Source organism: Anabas testudineus, chromosome 3, assembly GCF_900324465.2.
Source record: "Anabas testudineus chromosome 3, fAnaTes1.2, whole genome shotgun sequence".
NCBI classification, from domain to species: Eukaryota; Metazoa; Chordata; class Actinopteri; order Anabantiformes; family Anabantidae; genus Anabas; species Anabas testudineus.
In genome coordinates this window covers 8639424-8664015 of record NC_046612.1, presented here as the reverse complement: position 1 = coordinate 8664015, position 24592 = coordinate 8639424, and the positions used below count along the sequence as shown (strand labels likewise).

The 24592-nt window shown below is 39.9% G+C and overlaps 2 protein-coding genes across 3 annotated transcripts; both read right to left on the bottom strand.

Annotated features, from left to right (window-relative positions):
• Window positions 1–548: 548 nt before the first annotated feature.
• Window positions 549–18609, bottom strand: scube2 (signal peptide, CUB domain, EGF-like 2). The gene is given in 25 exon segments (XM_026378761.1): window positions 549–1720; window positions 2033–2112; window positions 2212–2364; window positions 2620–2817; window positions 2946–3107; window positions 3447–3614; window positions 4796–4966; window positions 9183–9386; window positions 9730–9897; window positions 10539–10661; window positions 10801–10890; window positions 12120–12236; window positions 12538–12660; window positions 12790–12906; window positions 13367–13489; window positions 13617–13692; window positions 13694–13734; window positions 14418–14507; window positions 15230–15295; window positions 15601–15717; window positions 15831–15956; window positions 16793–16927; window positions 17352–17477; window positions 17795–17911; window positions 18349–18609. Coding segments are annotated over 25 exon segments (3126 nt in total). The 5' UTR covers window positions 18437–18609; the 3' UTR covers window positions 549–1573.
• A 1351-nt stretch (window positions 18610–19960) lies between these two features.
• sinhcafl (SIN3-HDAC complex associated factor, like) lies at window positions 19961–24560 on the bottom strand. 2 transcript variants are annotated; one of them, XM_026377507.1, is made up of 6 exons: window positions 24500–24560; window positions 23265–23424; window positions 23028–23127; window positions 22820–22934; window positions 22213–22366; window positions 19961–22109 (listed from the first exon to the last, which is right to left on the bottom strand). In XM_026377507.1, exons 2-6 carry the CDS (start codon window positions 23390–23392, stop codon window positions 21926–21928), a joined length of 681 nt encoding a protein of 226 aa, XP_026233292.1. In that variant the 5' UTR covers window positions 23393–23424; window positions 24500–24560; the 3' UTR covers window positions 19961–21925. The 2 variants fall into 2 exon arrangements, with proteins under 2 accessions (XP_026233292.1, XP_026233293.1); XM_026377508.1 differs by having other exon boundaries at window positions 22213–22363.
• Window positions 24561–24592: the final 32 nt, after the last annotated feature.

The window sequence follows — 24592 nt, the reverse complement described above, 5'->3', positions numbered from 1 at the left end:
TAGTGTATCAACGTGCGCCCCGCCCTCGCTGGTGTGTCTGAAGATTAAAACGAACGCACCGATTGGTTTCCCATACTAGTAAACAGTCGGGTAACCAAACTATGGTCCGGGGACCACTGACAGGAACAATAGTATGATGCTGTAATGAAAAGCGCAGCAGTATTTATGGACACTAAATACAAATATGTAAGTAATAGCATACGTTTACTCATTGTATACTTTCCCCATAAATTAGAAAATAAAAGCTTATTTTCTTTATAAGGAATACAATATATATTGTTCTTACTTTAACTTGCCTGGGTCTACTTTACTCTGCTTTTCTCCACTATATGATTGTTAATAATAATAATATATAATACCAAAGTCACTTCCCACATGACCAGCTATGACCTAAAATGAGTCATAATATCATAATACAGTTTTATAGGATATTTGTTAGTGTTCACATGGGCATTTTCTTTTGTGCCTACTTACAGTGCATAATAGTGGTATAATAATAAAAAAAATTGCCAGTCAGAGTAATAAAAACAGAAAATATGTTTCCTATCTTTATTTACAGCATATTAGATGTACAAAAACATAAAAAATATACATACATGTCATCTAAAACAGGTGGATTACTCAGTTGTACTTTACAGGACTTTTGATTTCTTTGCATGTACTCTGACCTTATATCACTCACAATTCTCAGTGTCTGCAGAGTGAACAGTTGTCTTTGGTTGCAAATTCACAATACAACATGTGAATTGATAGATGTCTCATGTCTGCATAAAAGCCGCTGTCAAATTTTTTGGAAAGTTTACTAGAACATTAGCCTCATTCAGACGCCTTGGAACATCAAATAATGGGCCACCAACAATTGCAGCAATGCTACAGTGTCAAAATGTATGTAGTTACTACATTACATTAGTGTTTCACATAGAACTTTTTACATCATATACAAAACATTCATCAGAATAATTGCTTTTGTAGTGCCACTACCTCTTCAGTAGTGCTAATGTTCCCAAGAAAACATTTGTGCTATACTGTATCTGAGTCAACAATTTTACCTCTAGCTGTGAAAGTTGTCTATGTTAGAACTAGATATTGTATCACTGAAACTCAGCATATATCCGTTTAGCTACTGTATTTGTTTTTCATTACAATGCTATTAGAAAAAGTCATAATGTTAGCATATTTAGCAATTTTCAAATACAAAGATTTGCACTTTGGATTTAAATCCTAAGATGGTGACTTTGAAAATTTAAAGAAGGGTATAACGTCATTACAATTTTTCTCCTGCTAATTAAACATATTTCCAGTTTACCAAAGGGAAGGGATCTTGATTCGTTTCTGAGGATGTCCATGCAGGTCTATGCACTGTGCCACGTTTCTTCCTCTTAAAGCTCTAGTTAAAGTTCACTTGTTCGATTTGTCCACTTTGCCCTCAGGATCATATTTCTTAAGTGTATGGTTCAGTCTAGTTTCGCGCCATGGAAACAGATAACTACAGAATACTCTTAAAGGTGTCAGTGGAAAACAAACAGATACTGTGGCCAGTATCTAATCTAAGCTTATTAGGACAAATCTCTTTTTAAGGGCGAAGGAATCTCAGGACTTTGGAACGCAGGAAGCGAATGAAGGATTTAGGGAACATTTCTCGTGATTCTTGTGCCGTATAGTTGAAGAAGTTTTGTGGGTGAGCCAGCACGTCAAACAACGCCTTCATGAGCTTCTTGTCCTGAATAGATCGAAGCACATTAATGAAGATCAAAGAAATTTTGAGACAAACTCAGCCAACAGAGGGCACTACGAGCACACTGCATCCAAATACTTGATTAAGTCATAGATATAGCAAGCACCGAACAACAACAATAATAATAATAATAATAATGATAATGATAATGTCCATGGATCAATGTTGATCAGGGAGTTTTACAACACGTTTCCTAATACTAATTACGAACTTTGTTGTTAACTGTAGCAGAGTGTTAAAGTACACAACACAAATATATTAGTGAAACATTTGAGAACAGGTACAAATTACAGATACCTTGAGAATTTCCTGGTGATTCTCTGAAGCATATAATCGTCCATCTCTGACTATGTCCTCTATCAATTCTTGGTAGTCCTCTGAAACAAAAAGCCCATGAACAGTTAGTGTTTGTGTAATTTGTGTAATAAACAAATGTAATAAACATCTACTGAAGAAAACACTTTATTTCTTCTTACCGTCATATGTCACATATGGCACTTGGAAGCCTTTCCCACTGTTTCCCTCATTGGATTTGAACTGTATCCAAAGCCTCTTAGACCGGGAAGTGAACGCAATTGGACGTTCGTACGTCTGACAAGTCTCATACGTTGTCACAGAGTTGGAGAGAGCTGTGAAATGAGGACAGGAGCACACAGGATTGCGTCTTTAATTAGTTTACATTAAATACAACATGAAGCTGGTAATTACACTGAGGTAAGCAAGGCATGACACATGTTGTTTATGTGACTTCAGAGTACATTATGTTGACCTAAAACAGGATAAACGTTACTACAGCCTTAACGCTCACTGCTATAAAGTCTTACCCCTAAAGTAATGTTAGTCTTAAATGATAGTTAATACAAACAGTAGTAATACAAACTCACAGCTTTTTCTCATGACTAAGTAGTCTCCACACTCGTCCTCAATAGGCAGGAAGATTTCTGGCACAACAATAAGGATCCTGCGTTTGGGCGGCGGGTTGATGATCCAAGTGCATTCAACATTGGCTGGATAGTTCCCCGGGTAGTTGGGGGACTCAATATAGCCAGTGAAATCTCCCAGATCTCCACCACACTGTCGGTCTGTGAAGCGACACAGATTTTTGTTCTTGATGCAGCAAAATGACTTATCTGGAACGCAATCCCTAATAGCTTTCGTGTTTTATTTGAAATGTTCACATGTTTCAAGGGGCATGTCGAAATAAACATACTTTTGCACTGCATGATGTTAGTGGAGCCATCAAAGTCTGTGGTGGTATTTCCAGGGCAGGCGACACAGTAGTTCTGGCCAAACTCGCCTTGATATGTGCCCATGGGACAGCGGATGCAGCGGTGTGTGCTGGTGTTGTAGTAATGTCCTGGAGAACACTGGACTGCAAGAGCCAGGGACAGTGATATTTCTATATTATATCCATATTATTTTTCTATAATAACAACTGCACTAGTGACTTTGAATAAATAATTCACAGGGTGACATGCAGCTGTAGGGGGCAGCAGAGTTCCTATCAACACCCAAAACAGCTCTAAAGATTCAACAACCTCACAACACTGTTATGTCAAGTGAAAAACTGAAATAACGTTTTAAACCCAACAACCACAAATGATTCATTTTATCTAAGTTTATCATACTTACCCAAACCTTCCCTGCTCTAGAAGAACCATCTACTCTCTCTATTTATGTTTAACATGAATCACATGGATGATTTTCCCACCTTTGGTCTCACACTCCTGAAAGGTAACAGCACCACTGCGCTTGGTGACCAGGTTCCCTCCACACGGGAAGCAGGAGGTACGGCCCACCTCAGGCTGGTACGTTCCCAGTGCACAGGGCAGGCAGGGGGTGAAGCCATCACTGGAGTACTGACCTGGGGGACACTGACCTAAACATAAACAATCAATAGCATTGAGTCTGAGTGTTGGATACGGAAACTCTTTGGCAATTATGATCTCTGTTCCAAACCTTTTAGAGCTACACATGGAGGTTAGTTTCATTTCAATGCTTCAATTTACTACGTTGCATGTGTAATATAAGACACTCTCCCTTCCATTAAGATAAGAGGCTTCAGCAAAGCTTAAGCAAATGTTTATGGAATGATGCCATCTCAAAGTGCACCACCTCTACTGTATCTCTTGGATGACTAATACAAACTAGGTGCCAGTGGGAGTCTGCTGATAGCCCTCCTTGTTTAGTCTGTCAGAGGAGATGGGATCTGGAAAGCGACTGAGATAACAACACTGGAGGAGACCAAAACATGGAGGCTCCTTCAGCTTTTATTTGGAAGTGAAAGAGACAAAGTTCACCTTTCGAATTCAAATACATCTTCAACATCTTCAACATCTCAAGCTTCTTTGGCTTCACACAAAGCAGAACATCTGCCTGCGGGAGATCTTTATCGAGGCACCATCACTTCCTGTGTGGCTCATATTCACGAAACGCCTATTTACATTTTGAGTCTCTCTGTGTCTTTATTCTTTGTACTGCTCATTTCTTATTTGCCCCAGATTTTAGATTATGCTTCTGCTGGCTTTCAAATGTGTTTTGTTTAGTTGTAAAAGGTTTTTTTTTTAGGTCCTGCCCAATTTAAACTGTGGTGATTACCAACTGAGGGAAATTCTGAAAGCCAAATTAGATATTTTTTTCTTGAAATAACAAAGCCAATGAAAATATGTCTGTGATCTTTAATGGAATAGGTTTGCGCAAGAAAGCTGATGGACCATAACTCAGACTGTAAATACTGGGAAATTAATTGACTGGCTCTGTCTGAAGTTAAAATAAATACAGTGGATTTATATTTGTACATATTGTTAATGTGGTTATGGATTAAACTTTTTACAACCCAGAAGAAAATAACTGTGCAAATAGTTTATGTGGAAGCCATTGTAGCGACTAATTGTGATCTAGTTCCACATTTTGGTGCCAGTTACTGCTCTGTAGGTTTTGAGAATATGAGTATTATACAGTAGGTTTATATGTATTTATGGTCCATCCCTCTGACATAACAGTGAAGTTATTGTGGCTTTAACAGTACAGTTGGTTGGTTTGTCGAACACAGTGTCTTACCTCCACACTCGGACATGTTTCGAGCTCCGACCACCTTGGAGATTTCTCTTCCTTCAGGTCCAGGACAGATTTCACAAGACATCTGTCCCTCCTCATCCTGATATGTCCCAGCTGGACACAACACACACCTTCCCTGATCCCCATCGTAGTAGGTCCCAACACTGCAGCTCACTAAGATGGATAAAGATAAAAGGTTATTACTTCCCTGATTGATTTACAGCCAGACTCACACACACACACACACACACACACACACAGGTGCATTACTGACAGAGTACATTTGAACTTAGACCAGTCATGTTTCTCCAAACAGTCTTGTAGTTGTTTGTCATATCTTTGAGAGCTGATGGTTTAGTCTAAGTGCAGTTGTGAGTCACGTTTCTAAATACATAGATGTCTATAATTCTTTCAACAACACTATTGTGATGTGGAAATAAGATTAAACTAATTATTCAGTTTCAATATCAAGGACGGTAGAATCAAACATTTTCCTCCGAAACCAAAAACAAACGCCAGAGATGAGACATCGGAACCAGACTGATATGTCTAAGATTGTTATGTAAATCAATTTAGCAGACAGATAAGTGTCAGTTCGCAATACAAAAACCATTAGAAGGGATATAGACAATGACTACAGACATGAATCAACAAATGCTGCAGTACACCCTGTGGCTACCCATAATCAGACAGTCCCGACCACACAAGAGATTTACACGATAAATAGAGCAGCTCAATTGCCTCTTGAGTGTAATCAAACAGGACCATGTACATACTTGAAACAAATAAACACAATGAAGAGCAGAGCACTCAGTTAACTGTCTACACCAAAGTTAGCTGATGGTCATCAAATTATCAACTTGCTGAAAGGTTTGAGAACGTGTTTGGTACTGCACATTACTAATATAACTGACTGACTGAGTTTAGGAGGAATATGTACAGACAGGGTGTAAACTGTGCTAAAGAAGGTAATAGTGCAACACAATAGTTTAAATACTAAGTGTACTCTATATGGTACCTCTGAGAACTCTCAAAGTTGTTCACAGAATTTTTGCTTTTAATCACAGTATTCTCTGAATGTTGATTTATCGAATGTCTGCTTAGACAACATTTAAGTCACAGATAACTACTCATAAGCAGTACAAAGTTTAGAAAGTATTAACCTGGATTACAGCTTTTACTAGAGAACTAGACATATATAATGACAATAAGGGCTTTAGGTGATGACTGAATTTAACTAATGCAATCATTGGAATAAAACTGTATTGGCAAAGAAGTACGATAGCATTGTCATAAAATACAGTAAAGGTAGTAAATGTTCATTTGTCTATATGCTTGTCACTGAACAGAAATCTCAACTGTAAAATGACCATTACTGATGAAACAATTACCAAACCTGGCACAGTGTTACACAACAGTAATTAAAATGGTGTTATGGTTTAACAATTATATAAATTAAAGAGATTTTTTTTTCATCTGTTTCATTTAATAACTGAATAACTAACTAGACTGTGCAGATGGTTAGCTGAAAAAGAAACTTTGAAATACAGTATACTTAAAAAAACACAACAAGAAAGACAATGGAGTCACAGCGACACTGAAAATAAAACAGTTCAAACACCTGTGTCGTCATTAATATTCATATTTTGTTACTTATTGACTATTTTAAACAGTGATACTGATTTATCTGCAAATATCTCAAATAAACTAAAATCACCTGTATCACCCCACCCATATATCAATGTAAGCCATTAGTTTTAATGCAGTTCACGTTACTCACACTATTACCAAATGAACACAGACATGTGTACAAAAGCTCAGCATTAAGCTGGAGCTGTACAAAGTCACTGAGATTAAAGCCCAGCAAATCTACAACTGACACGTCCTGATCCTCCCATGGATGCATCAGGGGAAAACTTTTAATACCACCATAAGAACCCTCACCTCACTCGTTTAAAAGCAAACACAGAAGCAAATCAAAGAGAGTATTTCCCTCTTATCTCACCAAAGTGCAAAGGCTTGATTAAAGGAGCCAAAGCAACGTTTTGCTTTCGTTCCTCCCATTCAGCATGATGCCTATAATTAATTTGAGAATTACTGCATCTGTCTGATGGTTTTAAGAACTTGACTTGAAAACTGAAGCTGATCTCACACAAGAATACGTCAATTAAATCCTTTAGCACAAAATGTGCGCCAGCCTGTAAGTAGAGAAACCACTATCTCCAAAAGGTCGACACACAAAAGCTTTAATGTAGATCCATTATATGTTGCTCAGCAAATTGTTAGATTTTCCTCTAAAGAGTGAAAATGTAATTCTCTCAAGAGCAGTTCATTTTTTGAAGCCTATTGTTTATTCTGAAAGACCATGAGGAGCCATCATCGCATTGTCCCTCTAACAGCTTTTATTTGACAGAGGGAAGCAGTGAGAGAAGAGAGAAAGTGAGAGTGAAAAAGAAAAAAAAACCTTGAAGCCTTTCAAATGCAAAGAACGGTTCTATAGAGTCCTCGAATTGATGGCCCCAAAGAGGTGTAAAAGACCTTTCACCTCTATTCAAGTCCCCAGTCTTTGCCTACTTGATGACATAGGAAAACACTACGGTATCACAGTAGTAAGGCGCTGAACCCAATAAAAGGGGTCAGGTTTCTGAATCCCCCCATTCTGCCTGGCCCAATCACTGCTTGCGCCCATCAAGCGGAGGCCCAAACAGCTGATGCTAATTGATTCCCATGGTGTGGCTGAAGTCAATTCTCTTTAGCAGTTTAGTGGCTGGGGGTCATGCAAAGTGGCCCCAGCTGGGGGCGGGTGGTGGTGGTGGCGGTTGGGGGGACACAGCACTTAAACTGCTAGCTTGAATCAACAGCACTTCCTAAGCATCTTCAATTTTAAAACAAACATGCAAACAAATTGACTACAATAGTCAAATCTACATCGGAGCGTGGCCCATTCACAGCATCACTGTTTGGACTCGTTTTACAGATGCAGTCCCATTCTGACAGGGTTGAGCTGAAATACACATCTGAACAACAGAGTATTTATATTTCATGAATAAACTAGATCATCTGTACAACTTATGTAAAAAGAAAAAGCATCTTGGATTTCAAACCGATGCAGCTAGGAGCCTAACAACATCACAGAACCTCACAGTGCACAGAGGTGGAAACATATTTCCTCCAAATGCACAGGAGGCTGTGTTATCGTCCCTCTGATGCAGTGAGAACAAGCCCCAAATAGGCTTTTCAATGGAGTGGGCAAACTGAAAAGGAATAAACTACACTCCGTACTAAGCCAGAGCGGGAGGTGGGGAGGAGAGCAAAAATATAGCTCTTTTAAAGAGCTGGAGTTTAAGAAGAATGCCTTTCAGCCCCCTTCAGCTCCCCCCTACCAAATTACATGTCTACACCCCTGCCATGGCCAATAGACTGCTTAATGTTGACCTGAAAGCGCAGCGGGGGAGTTAAGGAATCAAGACACTTAAGACCTGTGTTACTGAAAGATAGAAACAATACACATGGGCAGTTTAGATTTAAATCATGTCAGCACAGCTCAACTACGTGGATGTTAACGTAGGAGTAAAAAATACGGGGGTTGCAGGGAGATTTATGCAAGAAAACAAACATTACCTCAAAAAACTAGAGAATAACCATAGTTTGAGCGAAGTATTAGTCTCCAGTGTACGTTCAAAGAATGATGACACTTCTATTGCTCATATTCCTCAGTGGTTCAAAACTAATCGTATGTGATATAATATACATATGCATATCTCAGCAGAAGGAACTTACTCCAGTTTCCTCTCACTGATATTAAGAAACCGTACAGCAGTCAGCAAACTTACTGTGGGGCCCGAAACTAGGGGCGCTCAGTCTCAACAGCCAGCGAAAACACATGCTAGCCTTCAGTTCTCTAACGCAGACAGTGTGCGGTCGTATTTAATGAACGTTTTCCCCATCACAAATTGTATATAAAACCCAACCGAGAGGCAACAGCTACCAGGAGACCTGCCATCAGACCTCACATTACACCCTTATCCCAGGGAGATGCTGGAAGATCTCACAGTGTGGAGGGCCAACAACAGTCTCTCTGTTCTTCCATGCAAACTCACTCTCGCCTCCAACTAGCTCATTACAGCATGTCTGCAAACCAAATACAGCACTCATCTGGCCAACACCTGCTCCAAATCCAATCATTAAACCAGCTTGTCTAAATATATCTCACTGGCATGGAGCATTTCTATTACTTAAAGTCATGACTGAGCCTACTGTGCGTGTAGGGCCTAGACACAGCCACGGCTGCCTTGAAACAAAAGTGGTTCTGGATTTGTGGAAGATGAAAAGCATCAATATTTTCAAAAGAAGTGATACCGAGCTGAATGATGAAAGGAATGAAACTCACCACATTTCCTGCCCACCAGCACCTGTCCTGCCACACAGTGTCCTGGTAGTTCTGCCAGCTGGCCCAGACTCTTCGATATCTCATAGGAAGACCCGGCAAAGTGGAGGTGAAACTGTTCCCGGTTGATGGACTTCCTCAGGGTTCTGATGGTCTTCCTGAGCCTCTTCTCTGAGCGCCGGCGCACGCAGTTCAGATCACAGCTCTCTGCTGAGAAAAGCACTTGATACCACAACTGTTTCCAGAGCAAAAGGTCATCTAACACACCTGTAGCGAGGTATCAAATCAGGCCTGGATGCCGACATGCTTATCGAGGCTTTTACATTATAAACACTCAAAGTCAGGGAAAGAACACTCTGCGTTTATTTAGAAATCAAAGAAATAAAACAAGAACACCTCAACCCTGCACCAAACCCAGAGCCCACCACCACCAGAGTCAAAACAGGAGATACTTTAACAGTTTGGTTTTAGTGACGAACAGACAGTGGCGAAACAAAGAGGCAGAAAACAAGAAGCAAAGGTCACAGGCAGGAAGCGCAGAGAGACCAACCTGTTACCTCCTCTAGGTTCACATCCAGCTCAAACTCAGCTGTGATCGAGGAGCCGTACTCCTCGCCAGCTTTCCTGCCGTGGCGGCTGCGCGTTCGCTGTCCGGATGAGGTGCAGCGCAGGCTCACGTAGCTGAACTGGACGTTTTCAGTGAAGAGGAACCTGCTACCTGTGGACATGGGAGACAACCAGCCCCCACACAGCAACACCACAGCCAGCAGGCACACACACACACACATACATACAACCAACAACATCACAGAATTATTAAAGACAGAAATATAGATTGTTCAAGACCGTCTATGTAATTGTTTTTTGTTTTTTTTTTGTGATGCACATGTAGACTGAGAGGACTGAAAATGATGGGATGTTGCACCAATTCCCTTTATTTGAGTATGTTATATGTCCTTTCACTGCCTGTGAGGGACGTAAAAGACCATACTGAAATCCTGCGGAGAAGCAAAACAATCCTACAATCGGAAACCCTTTTGATTGATGGCTAGGTCAGACCCAACTGAAAGGCATGCTATGGCTAATTACATCCTCCCCTGTCACTGCCAGACAAAGTGCTGCGCTGAGACATTCAAGACACTCAAAACCACATCAATTTCACCACAATTTTTTTCACATTTGCCTTTGGTTTTTGGTTCACTTTGAAGCAGCCTTCAGGTCTGCTTTATCTTCTAAGGATTGTGGCTTTAGATGCTGGCAGCCCTTGGTAAACCCAAAATGTTTTTTCAACCAGTAACATGAAGGGGCTCTTATTTTAATCTGTGTCTATTTGTAATCTGTCTCGTGTTAGTCTTGTACCTGAGTGTGCTGAGTTTAAGCTCTCCTTCAGCTTCTCCTGACTTCGTTTTAAGTTGCACTTCGCCGTGCCAGACTTAAAAGTGGCTGTGGTCTTAATACGTGGAACACTGGTTATTTCTGGACCTGCAGCACAGAGGTACAGAAAATCTTGTCAATTCGAGTTACATTTGAACGGAAAACATGGAAAAACACATATGTTCCAGAGTAAGTGTGCAGCAGCGTGTAGTAAGATGGATGTGCATCCGTGATGTTTTGTACTTGCCTATGCAATGCAAGCCACTGTTGTTCTTTTGTGCGTCAGCCATGCAGGGCAGAGGCATTCCACAGGTCACCGTATAGGAATCCTCTGTCCCTGAAAACACACAAGAGGCCATGACACACAGACTGACACAGACAAAGGTTTGGGCCACAAAAGCCAAGAAAGAGAGCAAACAGGAAGCATGTAGCAACACGAAGAGTCGCTCTGCAGACTGACGCGGACGACCGTTCACACAACTAGATCTAGAAAAGTTTGACTTATGGACTATAAAACATAGCCATGTGAGGAAGCACCTAACCTGTACTTTATGATGCTGTTTGCTTCTTATCGCGTTAAAAACATAATAGTGCACATGGTTGAGGTGTGTCATGTCAAGTCAACTGAACATGTTGTAGAGGTCATCGTACTTTTTGTTCACTATGCTTTGTCGGTGCTCTGCAATGATTCATAATAACGTGCGAATGAAACAACTTTTTTCTTGTAGAAAATAAACACCAACTAATGTGAATCAGAACATTTTGCAGCTCCCTCTTCACTTCATATACATTATAGCTTTTGGTAAATCCTTTTTTCAACTTAGTGTTTATCATAAAAAATCTAAGTCTGTATTATGAACTTCCCACTGTGGAGCAACCTAAAACATGTTTTGTGGTGGCGTGATTAAGACTCAGACTCCTCATTTTGTTTAAGGACATTTTTAACCATTACACTCTGATCTCTTTCTTGTGTCTTTGTCTATTAAAGCCTATAATATTGAGTTGTCCACAGACCAACTGATTCCTTTTGTAACATATTCATTTAATAAGATATGGTCTGTTGTCCGTGAGACGGCACAGAGATCCTATGGCATCTTTTTAAGACTGTCTGGTAAGAGTTCTCTTTTATGTAATTGTATTCATGCACCTTTTACTACATAATGTGCCCCTCCAAAAGCCCCCAAACAGACCAACAATGGCTAACATGATGCTGAATCAAACTTCATTATAAATCAAGATTAATTGTTTAATTTGCAGGCATGCAATTAAGTGCAGCTGAACAGAGCCGAACAGTATTCAGCACATTGATGCTTTTTATGTTTCTAATGAAAAATAAAAGCTGGAACATGCGCAGTAGTGTAATAAAATAGGGGCTGCTATGTTATATATGCACAGTATTTGTGCAGATGAGCACTGGTTCATAAGAAGTAAACAGTCAAAAGGAAAATCGAGCTGCAGGTGAAATAATTTGACAATGATGTTTTTTCTTATTGAGGTTACAAACATTTGAGCCTAACAATTTCCTAAACTGTCAAATTCAGTTAAAAAACATTTCAATCCACTCACCACTACTGATATGAACCTGGGACTGGCATGTCAGGAAGCAGCGGTCCCCTCCCTTCTGTTTACTACAGTTCAGAGTAGGTTTAGAGGGGGGTTTTGCAGGTGGCAAACTGTCATCCTCTAGATAGAAACCACAACAAAACTCCAAGGTAAAAAAAAAAAACACATTTTTGATTGCAACAGTGAGGAACGGGCACATGAAGACGAGACATGAGAACATCCTGAGAGCACCGACAGCACTGTAGCATTATGGATGTTTCACTGAAGCAAAAGAAAATCAAGTGGGAGAAAGAGAAAAGAAAAGAGAATTCAAAGTATCTCCTGTTTTTGTCCCCTAATTTTCAAAATGTGGGATATTATAAAGATACAGGACAACAGCACTCAACATGCGCCTGCCAAGTAGGACGAGGCACTGGCTTACCAATGCAGTCCTTTTTGTTCCAATGTAGTTTATAGCCAGGATGGCAAAAGCATTCAAATCCACCCATGGTGTTCTCACAACCATGCTCACAACCGCCATTGTTCACACTGCATTCATTTATATCTATAACGAAAAAGGAAGATTGTTATTGTAATTACAGGGTCACATTTGTAACACATCTATAAAGTGAGCACTTGTGTGTTACGCTCAAGTTGTGATGTGTGTGACTCCCTCCACCCAGCGCGGTCTCACCTCCACAGTGGGCCAGTCCGTACATGGTGTAGCCTTTGTTGCACAGACACTGAAAACCACCGGGGGAGTTCACACACGTGTGATCACATGTCCGCTCAAAAAAACACTCATCTATATCTGTAATCAAAATTGGGCAGATGACATAATAGCAGGGAAGTCAGCTGCAATCTCAGGACTTGCAATCTTCATCGGGAGGGATTTTCCACCCATAGACGCACATTTGCATTTGATACAGAATTTTCCTACTTAGTAAAATGTAAGGTGCATTATGCTACATCACAGAAAAACTGTAAAATACAAATGGTTTTAGTGGTAATTACAGGAACAAAGCTGTGTTTTGATTAGATGCCTCCAATTTAACTGTAGTTGCATCAGCTCAGCATCATTACTTGGATAAACCCTGAGCCAGCAGTAAACAGAAAAGTACCCCCAAAACAAAAAATTAAGGTTTAATAGAATTTTTTACTCATGACATTTACTCTTGACATTTTATCTAACGTGTCATTGAGTCATATACAAACATATGGATATACAAGTTTGTGAAAAACAGACAAGAGAAGTCAGATGTCGTTTGTACCTTGGCAGGAACGTTCATCTGTCAGCAGCTTGAATCCTTTTCTGCAGTTGCACTCAAAGCTGCCGATGGTGTTCCTGCAGAAGTGATCGCAACCGCCGTTGTGAAGCTCACACTCATCAATATCTGTGGGAAACAGGTGATATCCTGACAACACTTGAACAAGACTTCCTGTTTAAGAGCTGAATAGCAGTGTCATTAGTCTCATGTTCTTCTCTGTAAAGGTTTTTTTTTTTTGGAGCGGGAGTCTGACCTTTGCATGTTTTTCCATCCGGCTGCAGTGTGAAGCCAACAGGGCAGCTGCAGCGCACGCCAGTGGATGTGTCCTTTACAGGTGCAGTCACACCCCCCATTGTTGACCGCACAGGTTTCTGAAAGTACAACCCAAAAAAAAAGGATGTATGAGAATGAGCTTCATCCTGGAGAGAAAGGAAACAGTATTCCTCAATGTGAGATACTAAATCCTTACTATAACACCCTTAATAAACTGAGTAGAGCTGATATAATACTACAAATACTGTACACTGTAGTGCTGCGTCCAAAGAAGACAATTATTGACTAAACTGCATTGGAGGCAATGACGAACTTTGTATTTAATAAAGATAAATGATGCTCTAATGCATGATTTTGTATGATGAACAACCCTAAGCTTGGATATACACCTAAAAACAGCACAGCAGCTTGTGAACTCGTACTTTGTACTTTGTAAAATGCCAAAGATCTAATGCTTTACATGTATCCAGCGACCCACAATCACACAGCTGATAAATACTAACTGCAGAAGAAAAGATTCACACTCTGCCCTTCCCATTTGGAAAGAAAACGCGAAATGTACCACACTGTCACAAATGCATATTTTTCAGGCTTGACACTGACGGCGAGTGTGTAGTCATTTCACAGTTTGCTGAAGAAACTGAAGAATGCATAAGTTTACTAGACATTACTCCTCTGCCCTGTTTCACACCCTGAGTAATTCCTGGCTGCTCAAACCCGCCGTCACGTCCAACACAAAGTCCGAGCTGTTTGTCTCTGAATGTAGGTGTGAAATCATTACCCATTAACAGTCTTCGCTTGACCCGTTTGTCCACCTCGGTGAAGGATGTGACATTGTGGTTTGAGGGCTCAGTGATGGCTTCATCTCGTTCTGTGACACACAAAAGCAATCATTAACAGAGCAGGAATTGGCAAACAAGTTCATTACATTTAATAAATAACACAGTCGCTGAGACTTTTCTGTGGACTTCAGCTCTGGATGTTTGTGTTGGTCACCTTTCAGTAACCGAGCTCATGTTTACACTTGGGAATTTCAGCTTGGAGAGCGTCAGATAGCGCAGCACATCAGTAAAGTGAATCTGGAGACAGTGATACGCCTGGACCTCACACACACTAGGGCTGGAGAGACAGATATTACCCAATATCTGACGGCTGATCTTTATCCTTCATAAGCATTGTGTGGAAAAATGCACACTGCCTTACGAGAGGACTAACACAGAGATGTTTCCAGTCACTGTGTTTTCATTCATCATCAAGATAGTCTCTCCTTCACTCAAGGTTAAAGTGTAGTGTACAGGAAGCTGCTCCTGGTATGTGAGCGGAATCTAGTTTTCCTATATTTAAGATACATATATTTTAGAAAGTGCAATTCAGACACATGCAACGTGAAAAAGGTGTTTTCAGTTTTTTTGTTTTGTTTTCATTTTAGCAGCTCTGACGTTGTTACATCCTATTCTGCACTTTCAGATTGGCTGATATAAATTATCAGGTAGTTCCAGCTGTTGGTGGAAGCTATCAGATCTTTTAAGCATCATCTAGCTTTAAACCCAAAACTCAATTAACACAAAAAATCTGTACTCAAGGTTCACTTACCCACTTTCTCCAGAGCTTTCAACCACATGCTACAGTCTTGCTCAGAACTCCATCCACTGAGGAAGACTGTGAGATGTGGAAAAAGGTGGTAAGTGGACCTTAAGTTAAAAAAAACTACTGTTTTCAGTGTAAACATTCAAATTTTGGTTCTTTGTAGAATTTGCAGTACTATTGTGTCAGTTTGAAGAATGTTTGGCTGAGTAGCATGAGTTTAAAATGACAGATTAAAAAAACAATATAATACACTCATCAGAGGACTTTAACCCTTTAACTACCCCCACCCTTTCAATTGGGTGGGGGTAGAGTGTGTGTGTGTGTTGGGGGTGTGAATATGACACTCTTGAAGACATTAGTTCACAAACTGTGCTTACCTACACACGACTTCTTGTCAGGTTGCAGGGCGTACCTGGCGTGACACCTGCATATGGGACCGTTCTCTGTGTCCTCACAGGTATGTTGGCAGCCTCCGTTTCCATGGTTACAAGTTACTGCAGAGTTAACAACACGCAACCATGAGGTAAATTATCAGTGCAACATTTGAAGCCAACCGTGTGTATGTAGGTAGATGTGTGCTATTAGGCCAGTGTCACAGAGCACGTACAGATGCAGTCCCTCTGGTTCCTAGCCAGCTCGAATCCTGGGCGACACTCACAGGCCACACCCCCTTTGGGTGTCTCTTTGCAGATGTGGGCGCAGCCGTGCTCCTTATTCATACAGTTGAGGCCCTCTGGAATAGAAAGAGGGAGAAGATACACAATGAAACACTCCTACAGTGGCTGAGCAGCTGCACACAAAGGCACACACACTGAGAGATTAGTCCGGCATCAAAGACACTGATTGTTCTCGTGCCTTACACAATTAAAAAACGTAAACCACGGTGTTAATTTTAGCACTAGAGGCAGAGGAGGAAAGACAGTTCTGTAAGCAGAGTAAAAGTTGCTCAAAGGTTCGTCCCATGAAGACAAATCCTCCAGTATCTGCAACATATTCAGCAGCAACAAGCTTTAAGAAAAATTAGACAAGCTGAGCCATTTACACAGGTCACAGCTGAGTGGAGAGGTCCACAGGATCTAAACGGGGGGCAAGACCTGATGGAGAGGGAAGACAAAACAAAGACACTTCAGACTAATCTGTCACACAGACCACATAGACTAGAGTGCTGCAGTTATTAACTTATTTTGTTCTCAGCGACACTGGGATACTTTTCCCACAGCATGTTGCTGCTGCAGATAAAAGCTCAGTGACAGGAGTCAGCTCGAACCCGTCACCCCTCATTGTGCCATCACTCTTAGATTTGTAGGTGAATACTGGACAATTTGTTACATGATACATACATAAAGCCTTTTTTCATAGATTAATATAATGATACAAACGAAGCATCTTTTATAAATGAACTAAACATATTCAAATCTGTAGGAGCACAACAGAATATCTTCAATAATAATAATTATATAATTATTCAATCTTCCAAATTGTACTTCAGGTGCAGTATCTGTGTGTTCAGGCTAATGGATTCAAGCGTGGCTGCTGTCCACAGGAAAGGTTTGCATGCTGTACACTCACCCACAGAGCGGTGGATGCATGTGTGCTGGTTGTTGCTCAGGAAGAAACCCTCTTTGCAGCGGCATTCATAGCTGCCCATGGTGTTGACACAAGTGTGTTGGCACCCACCATTGTTGAACTTGCATTCGTCCACATCTACAGAACAGCGGATTTATTGCATTAATTAACAGTGTTTACGAAATGCTGGAAAAGCATTTGTTATAACAAAGTCAGTTTTGATAAATGGGCTTTTAACATGTATAAAATAAATTGGGCTGTTTTGTGTAATGTGCACAAACACTGGAGATGTAAATAAAGATTTTTCAAATCAATTTTGAAACATAAATATTTGTAAATCTTTTAAATCTCTGCAGGAACAAAACCAAAACTGTTTGTATTGGCTTGCGTTTTGAAAGTTCACTAAAGAGGGCTGCAGAGAAGGAGCCTGAATACAAGTGTGAGGAACTTCACATGCAGCCCACACACACAAACATGAACTCTTCACCATCAGAGCTGACGATTCATGCTCTCTGTCTGTCACTAAAAGGTGATTTACTTCATGGTTTTAAGCTGATCTTACCTAGACAGTTATGTCCATCATGTGCCAAATTGAATCCGTCATAACAAGTGCAGCGATAATTTCCTGGTATATTGTTGCACTCATGTACACAACCACCATTGTACTCCAAGTCGCATTCATCAATGTCTGAGGAGTAAAAGTCACACAAATGAATGCTCAGGTACTGATGAAAAAGTTAAAATGTGAAATTCGAATGTATAATTTAAAGTAACATAGTGAGAATAAATGGCTATGAGTCTGTAGGACTTCATAAATGTTGCCACAACAGATTAAAGACCATTATGATGTTGTAAATACAAACATGTAGTTAGTATTACAGACACATAAGCTCTCTAAATGCCATTACCATATGTTGCCTAAACATCCTGTGGCCCCACTTTGAACCTCGACTGATTCTGGTAACCAGATATTAATGTGATGTAATCAAAGAGGAGATAAATTACCTTCGCAGTGATGTCCATCTCCTTTAAAGCCTGCTTTACACGTGCACTTATATGAGCCTTGCGTAGTCTGACAAATAGCATCAATGTGACAGCCATCACTTCCATCTGCGCACGGGTCTGCAGAAATCCATATGGGCACGATTACCAATAATCAATGAGATAGATAGTATTTGACATTTACCATATCGGCGCTATTAAGTTTGTCATGATTTGTGAGTGGAAACGTTGATGCAATTCCCAAATCCTAAAGCATAAACGTCCCTACTAATAATAACCGCAGCCTGCACCCGGCAAATTAAAGAAAAACAGCGAAAACTAACCTGAAAATGAGTAAGTTCAACAAAAAAAAAACAACAACACTTGTTATATGGGTATCTAGGGCACATAAATTCCCACAGCAGCAGTCATTTAATATAGAAATGTTTTTAGAAAGTAAGAGAACGGGCACAACACCAGCACCAGTGGTGAAACAACAAGAGCGCACAGCGTGCGTAAAAGTAGCTCTGTCCACCACGGAAAACACACACATGCACACAGACTCACTACAGTCCCACCTCGATTCTCTGGACGCGCTGCGCTTTGGCGACTATTTAACAAGAGGAAAAACAAACAAAAGTCCCTCGCAGCCCAAATAGCTCCCATGGTGATATGATCCAAGTTTAGAGGTCTTCTCAAAAGGACGCGTACGCACTGAAGTCGTGACCGAGCGTCCGCCTCATTTTCATTCTAGCCTGTCAATCTGCTTCACAAGAGGCTTTTGAAAAGAGAAAGGAGTGAGTAAGTGTGTGTGTGTGTGTGTGTGTGTGTGTGTGTGTGTGTGTGTGTGTGTGTGTGTGTGTGTGTGTGTGTGTGTGAAAGAGAGCGAGAATGAGAGCGTGCGTGCGCGTACACGTGAGAGAACCCGCTTTTGAAGCCACAGTGCGTCAAGGCAGCAGAGACACTGTGCACAACCGGAAACGTCGTGACTTTTGCGTAAAACGTCACAACGTCCGAGCGAGCGAAGAAACTTTTATTTTGAAGCCCTTGACCGGAAATCTCTTGTTAAACCTGGCGCAATTTAGCTTTTTTTTAAAGTCTTAACTTTGTAAACATGGTCTTCAGTGTTTGTTTTAGGGTCGATTAAATGAAACCGTGGGGGAAAAAAAACACCGAATGCACATATTACAAAAATGAAAAAAAAGCTACTGTTAGCTACTTGCTAGCTAACAGGCTAGTCGTGAAGGAGTCCCGTTATAGCCAAACAACGAGGTTGCTAGGCAACACACTTTAATATGTTCTAATGCTGCGTTCAAATCATATCGTTTCAACCTAATTTTCAGTCCGTCCCCTCCAGCACCGACATACTAATAATTTCAAAAGTTGGGGGTTGCATCAAAATAAAGTACCATTTTAGCACTAAGTACAATCAATTTAACTTATTCTATAGGAGTTATATTGTTCGCTTGTATCAGACTTTACTTGAGCCCTTAATTAGTTAATTTAAGTGTTTTCACTTTGTTAGCACTACGGTAACGTCCGGCTAACGTTAACTACCTTGTTCCCATTCTGCCGACGTTACCTGAATGCAGCAGGGTCGCTCGCTGCACAGCCTCCATTTTATGATAAACTACATTTTTAACCATATAAACTCATGTGGAAGCTGAAAACACGGAATAAAGTGAACCAGCGCCACCTTACTGCCTTAGTCAGACAGATCATACACCTTTATTTTCCTATTGGAAACTAAAGCATCTCTTCAGATGAAGTGCTAATACTATTACTATATTATTGTAATTAATAACTAGTTTTTATTCATGTGACTTATCAGATTCCATTTTAATATGCAAGTTACTCCGGTTTTTGATTTGATTTGTTTGCAGCTTACACAAATACTGTACATTTATTTAGCGCATAAGTTATTTTTTCAGATTATGTAATAGTATGATAAAACGTGTGCAGAAACACAGTAGGTGAGCTCCAAATAGTGTCACAAAAATACTGAACATAACATTTTATACGCAAAAAGTGAAAAATTATACATATAATCACAGCAAACTCTTTTGCTTTAGTGTTTTCAGTGTGTATAATCCACACACAGCTGAATACATGTGCTAAAACAGATCTATGTTGCTCTTCTCCGCCATCTACCGGTAGATATGAATACAACAAGCGCACATTTCCCTTTTTTCTTATTTTTTTTATTACAATACAGATCTACTTTTGTGGTACAGTATACAAAAAAAGCATTAGAAAAAAAACATCTACATTGCATGTTCAAATGAAGTGCACAAATTAAAAAACATACTTTCTGAAAGGCTCTACACCAGTTTTTTCTCAAAAATCAGTTAAAACAAGTTTGTAATAAATAAATATAAATTACATGAGAATGATAATGAAAAGAACAGGCAATTCATTAAGGCACATCTCACATCCCAAAATGTACCTCGCAAAAACAATATGGCAACTCCCTTAGGATAAAAGAAGCTTATTTTCCAGCTTAAAAGGAAGCAACATTTTTCCTTTTAATAATAAAACATGTTTAACATTTATCTACCCGCCTCAGGAAAGTTTATATATTAAGCAACTTTACAGAGCATTGCCTGTCAATTCACGAAGTTTGATACTGGTTAAAATTACGTATATAAAAAAAAAACAAAACAAAAAAACAACTCGTCAATGCAGTATTAATTTCAGATACAGTATAATCCACAGCTAAACTGTGCAATCTGAGATTATTTTAACAAACACCTTGAAACAATATGGAATTGTGATTAGTAAAATGGAAAATTATTGCTGAACAATGAATGCTTTTTACAAGCCAATTTGGTTGAATAAGGATCCACCACTTTACACTGAAAGAGCGTGAAAGTGACAGATGACCCCAGAGCACTTCTCACATTCAAAATGTCTGCATAGTTTGAACTTTTGACAATTGCTTCTGAAGATAAATCACAGCAATGACAATCACAAGAAGGTTTTCTCAAACAGCACTTTTCAGTCAAAATGTAACCGTTAACATAAGTAATATGTTTTCCGTTAACATAAGTAATATGTTTTCCTGCGAGTTAAGTTACAGACCGCTGCACGTCATGAAACAAACATAAGGAAAAGCACACCGACGCAGCGTTTAGACTTGACTTTCCCTGCAGCTTAAGACAAATGTGTCTGAGAAAATGAGATGTCAAAATGTGATAACACTTTTCAACTGAATTAGCGTAAATGTTTTCAGCACCTTTCAGACTCACAAGAATATATTTTTTAACAGAAGTAGTGGTTTACCATTTCTGTAATTTTAGGAGGGCCTTAATATAACAAGAGCCAAAACAATGTATTTACAAAATCCATTTTAAAAACATTTGATTTACAACATGCATTGTTATTTCATTGGAGCCTATACAAGAGAAATAATTGCGCTGATTTTGTTATTTCAAAAGGCAGAGGAATGTACTGCATGCATGGTCCAAGTATGTCTATCATGTGCACAAACTGCTCAACGAACCAAAAAGGAGTGTTTCCAACTTATGACATGCTTAAGCTGTGAAAATGTCAGACTGGTTATTTGTATTTATACACAACATTAAAAGCTCATTAAATTAATAGAGAACGGTTTTAGTAATGATCCCTGATGTCACTGACAGCCCTTTGGGGTTTTAGAAATCCTAAAGGACAAAACAATGCAGCAACTTGTTGAAGAGCCACTCCAACATACACAAAAAAGCTGGTTTTCAAAATAGCTGGTGTCTTTCATATGCACACTTACAATTTGACAAAGTATGAAGAAAAAAAAAAAAAAACAGTCTCAATATGTATGAAAATGTGACAATATTTACAACACGATGATCACTTAAAAAAATAAACAAAAAAAATAATCAATTTAGAATCAGAAACTGAGTCTCAACAAATTTTAAAATATAAAAATCCTCCTCATCCTATAAATAACACTAATGCCATTTTTTTCCTTTTTGTTTTTTATATAAAAAGAAAATCAATTCTATACAAAAGTTTTTAAAAAAGACCCATATAAAAAGGAATATTAAGTACAAAAGAAACATCTAACTCATCTAGAGGGGAGTGGGAATAGGAGGTCTGCCACTGGAGACAAATCCAGGTGGATACCATGGATAACCCTACAGGGGGAGTCAACAAAAACAATTACCAGGCTTCTTTCACATCTTCTGGGAGCTGCGGAGGAAGCGAGTCTGGAAGGTGTGTGGCGGCTTGTGTGGATGTCAGAGTCTTCTGTTTTTTGGAACTGCAGCAGGGCTTGAAAAGTCGAGGATCAATAATCACCTCTCCAAACCGCCCTTTGTAGACAATCCCACAGCAGACCTTCTGCCTAAAAGACAAGAAAAAAATCCATTAATTAAAAAAAAAAAAAGAGAAAGGTAATGTTGAATGTACAATGTCCTGTCACATCTTCATTGAGAGCAGTAACTTGCCTTTTCCAGTAGGAACGGTCCAGGAAAGAGAAGATCGAGGGAGTCGTGCGTCTCTGTTTGGACTCTATGTCTGAGCCATCATCTGACTGGTTGCTGTAACTCGGAGACTGGGCAGGAGACACACTGGAGGTTGTGCTGTGGGCGTCTGAGTCTGCTTGGGAAAAATGAGAAATTTAATCATCACATTGATGACTGACTAGATCTTAATTACTTTTCAATGATGACTGATTAGGAGTGAGTGAAATATATACATATATTACTATGACAGATAGGAAACACAAATTTGAGCTTATTAGTTAGTCCACGTCTATTTTACCAATCATGGTTACAAAAACTTATTCAAGCTAAATTGCAAAACACTTGTTTTTTCTGTACATGATCCAAATATTTTCCCAATTTGCTTCAGCCCTGACACAAACTCAGTTACACTATACATGTCATAACACAAAGAGCCACAAGATGCTGCTAAACAGTCATTTTTATCAAGGTGTTGATTTACTTTGGGGGAAATAATTAACACCAAGTCTTACACAGACTGAATTTGTATGACTGATTCTACAACCAGCAAATAATTATCAGACTGAATATTTATAAAACAACAACTTACTTTGTCTCTTCAGTTTGTGAAGCTTTCTTAACTTGCTTTTCTTCTTCCCATCGCCATTCTTGATCTTTTTGGGTTTTGTCATTTTGAATCCTGGCCCAGCTCTGGCATCCACCACCTGAGTCAGGTTAAACAAAACAGCAAGTCAATTTAAAGCTTGAACATCACAACTAGACAAGTATACTCGCTGTTGAAAGCGGTCTTCACTTACATGGTTCCAGTTCTTCTTGGAGCCATGGGGCAGCTTCTTCCACCTTTTCACCAGTAACACACAGGCATTGCAAATGTCTCCAACACGATCTTCTGACAGCCTAAACAAATAAATCAAAACACAAACGCTATGAAAACACTGGCAAAGTTTGGCAACTTAATACTTTAAGACATACAAGCAGGCATGCCCACACTATGACTAGAATAATGCACAATATTGGTGAATGAAAGCTCTTACCCGAAGCAGAGCCTGAACGTCTCTTCATATCGACTGCTGTCTGTGAAGCGTGAACTGGAGGACTTGGTCTTGCAGATGCAACAGCCATCGTTACTCCGGTAGATCTTTGACTTGTGAAAGCCAAACATATTCTGTTTGTCGGTCTGAGATAGGGCAAAACCTGAAAACGCACAAACAAAGCTCGGTAACTGTCCCACTCCTGATCACACGCACTGTGGATGTCTGCAGACACTTGTGCTTTTTACTAGTGAGGAGGGGGGCGGTCCCTACACGTACACACGAACAGATACAACCAAGGCTTTTTAATCCCACAATCTTAACACATCCTGTATGAAATGCACCGTTTGGATGTCACTGCATTGCACCTGAAGTGCACAGACAACGTGGAAGAACTACTAACGTTGACTAAAGCAACAACGTCAAAACAACTTAAAGCCAACTCGCGGGAGACGTCAAATAAACAGATAACAAACATTACACTAATATCAGAAGCTTGTTTTATTGGAGGTGCAGTAAAAAGAAACAACAGTTAACAGCCAAGTAGTGTTGATGGAAGCTCCTAAACTTCCAGACGCTTCACATGGTTGACGTGAGGTGAGTCACTGCAACGTTACACCCACAACACAGCGCTTTACTATCGTTAACTAACCCGAATGTTACTTTGCAAAACACAAAATTCAGAATACACTGAAATGGGTGCACATGGGAGAGTGCAAACAGAGTGAAAAGCTGTTGATGTTATAAGAGATTTAGTCGTGGATTCGTCTGCGGTGGAACTCGAAACAAAAAGCGGGCAGCAGCGCTTTCTGAAGTGAACAAACAAAAAGCTACGGTGCTATTCGTTGAAATATCTCCAACACGCGTGCGTCCACATCACGTTATGACCAACTTGGTGGACAACGCGTGTTGTCAATATTGGAATAAAACGCAAGAAGTCGCGATGAAACAAACCTTCCCTTTAAATTCAAACTTTTGCCCGCTAGAGCGCCAAATACGGTTCATTGTTGTTAGCTGTTAGCATGCTAGCTAGCTAACGTTCCTGCTACCACCACCACGCCACGCTCTCGTTCGCTTCCACGTTATCCCATTGTCGAGTCTTTTGTACATTCAGCGCGCAACAACCGCAAACGTCAAATCACAGTTACGGCACGTTACGCCCTGTCCCTTCACACAAAACAACCGAGTACAAATTCACAATCGTAATTTCTGTACAAGAGACATAACAGTGTACTTACTGGACAGAAACTTTGAATCTTCGCCGTGTTCTTTTCACGCACTGCGCATGCTCTTACTACTCCTGCATACAGCTGGGTATTAGCATCTCATTA

Excerpts from the sequence above, each read along its gene's own strand:
- sinhcafl (XM_026377507.1), bottom strand. The coding sequence starts at position 23,392 with ATGTTTGGCTTTCACAAGTCAAAGATCTACCGGAGTAACGATGGCTGT. Across the intron at positions 23,128-23,264 it reads ACGTTCAGGCTCTGCTTCGG|GCTGTCAGAAGATCGTGTTG; the intron begins GTAAGAGCTTTC and ends TTATTTGTTTAG. Across the intron at positions 22,110-22,212 it reads GACCGTTCCTACTGGAAAAG|GCAGAAGGTCTGCTGTGGGA; the intron begins GCAAGTTACTGC and ends CTTGTCTTTTAG.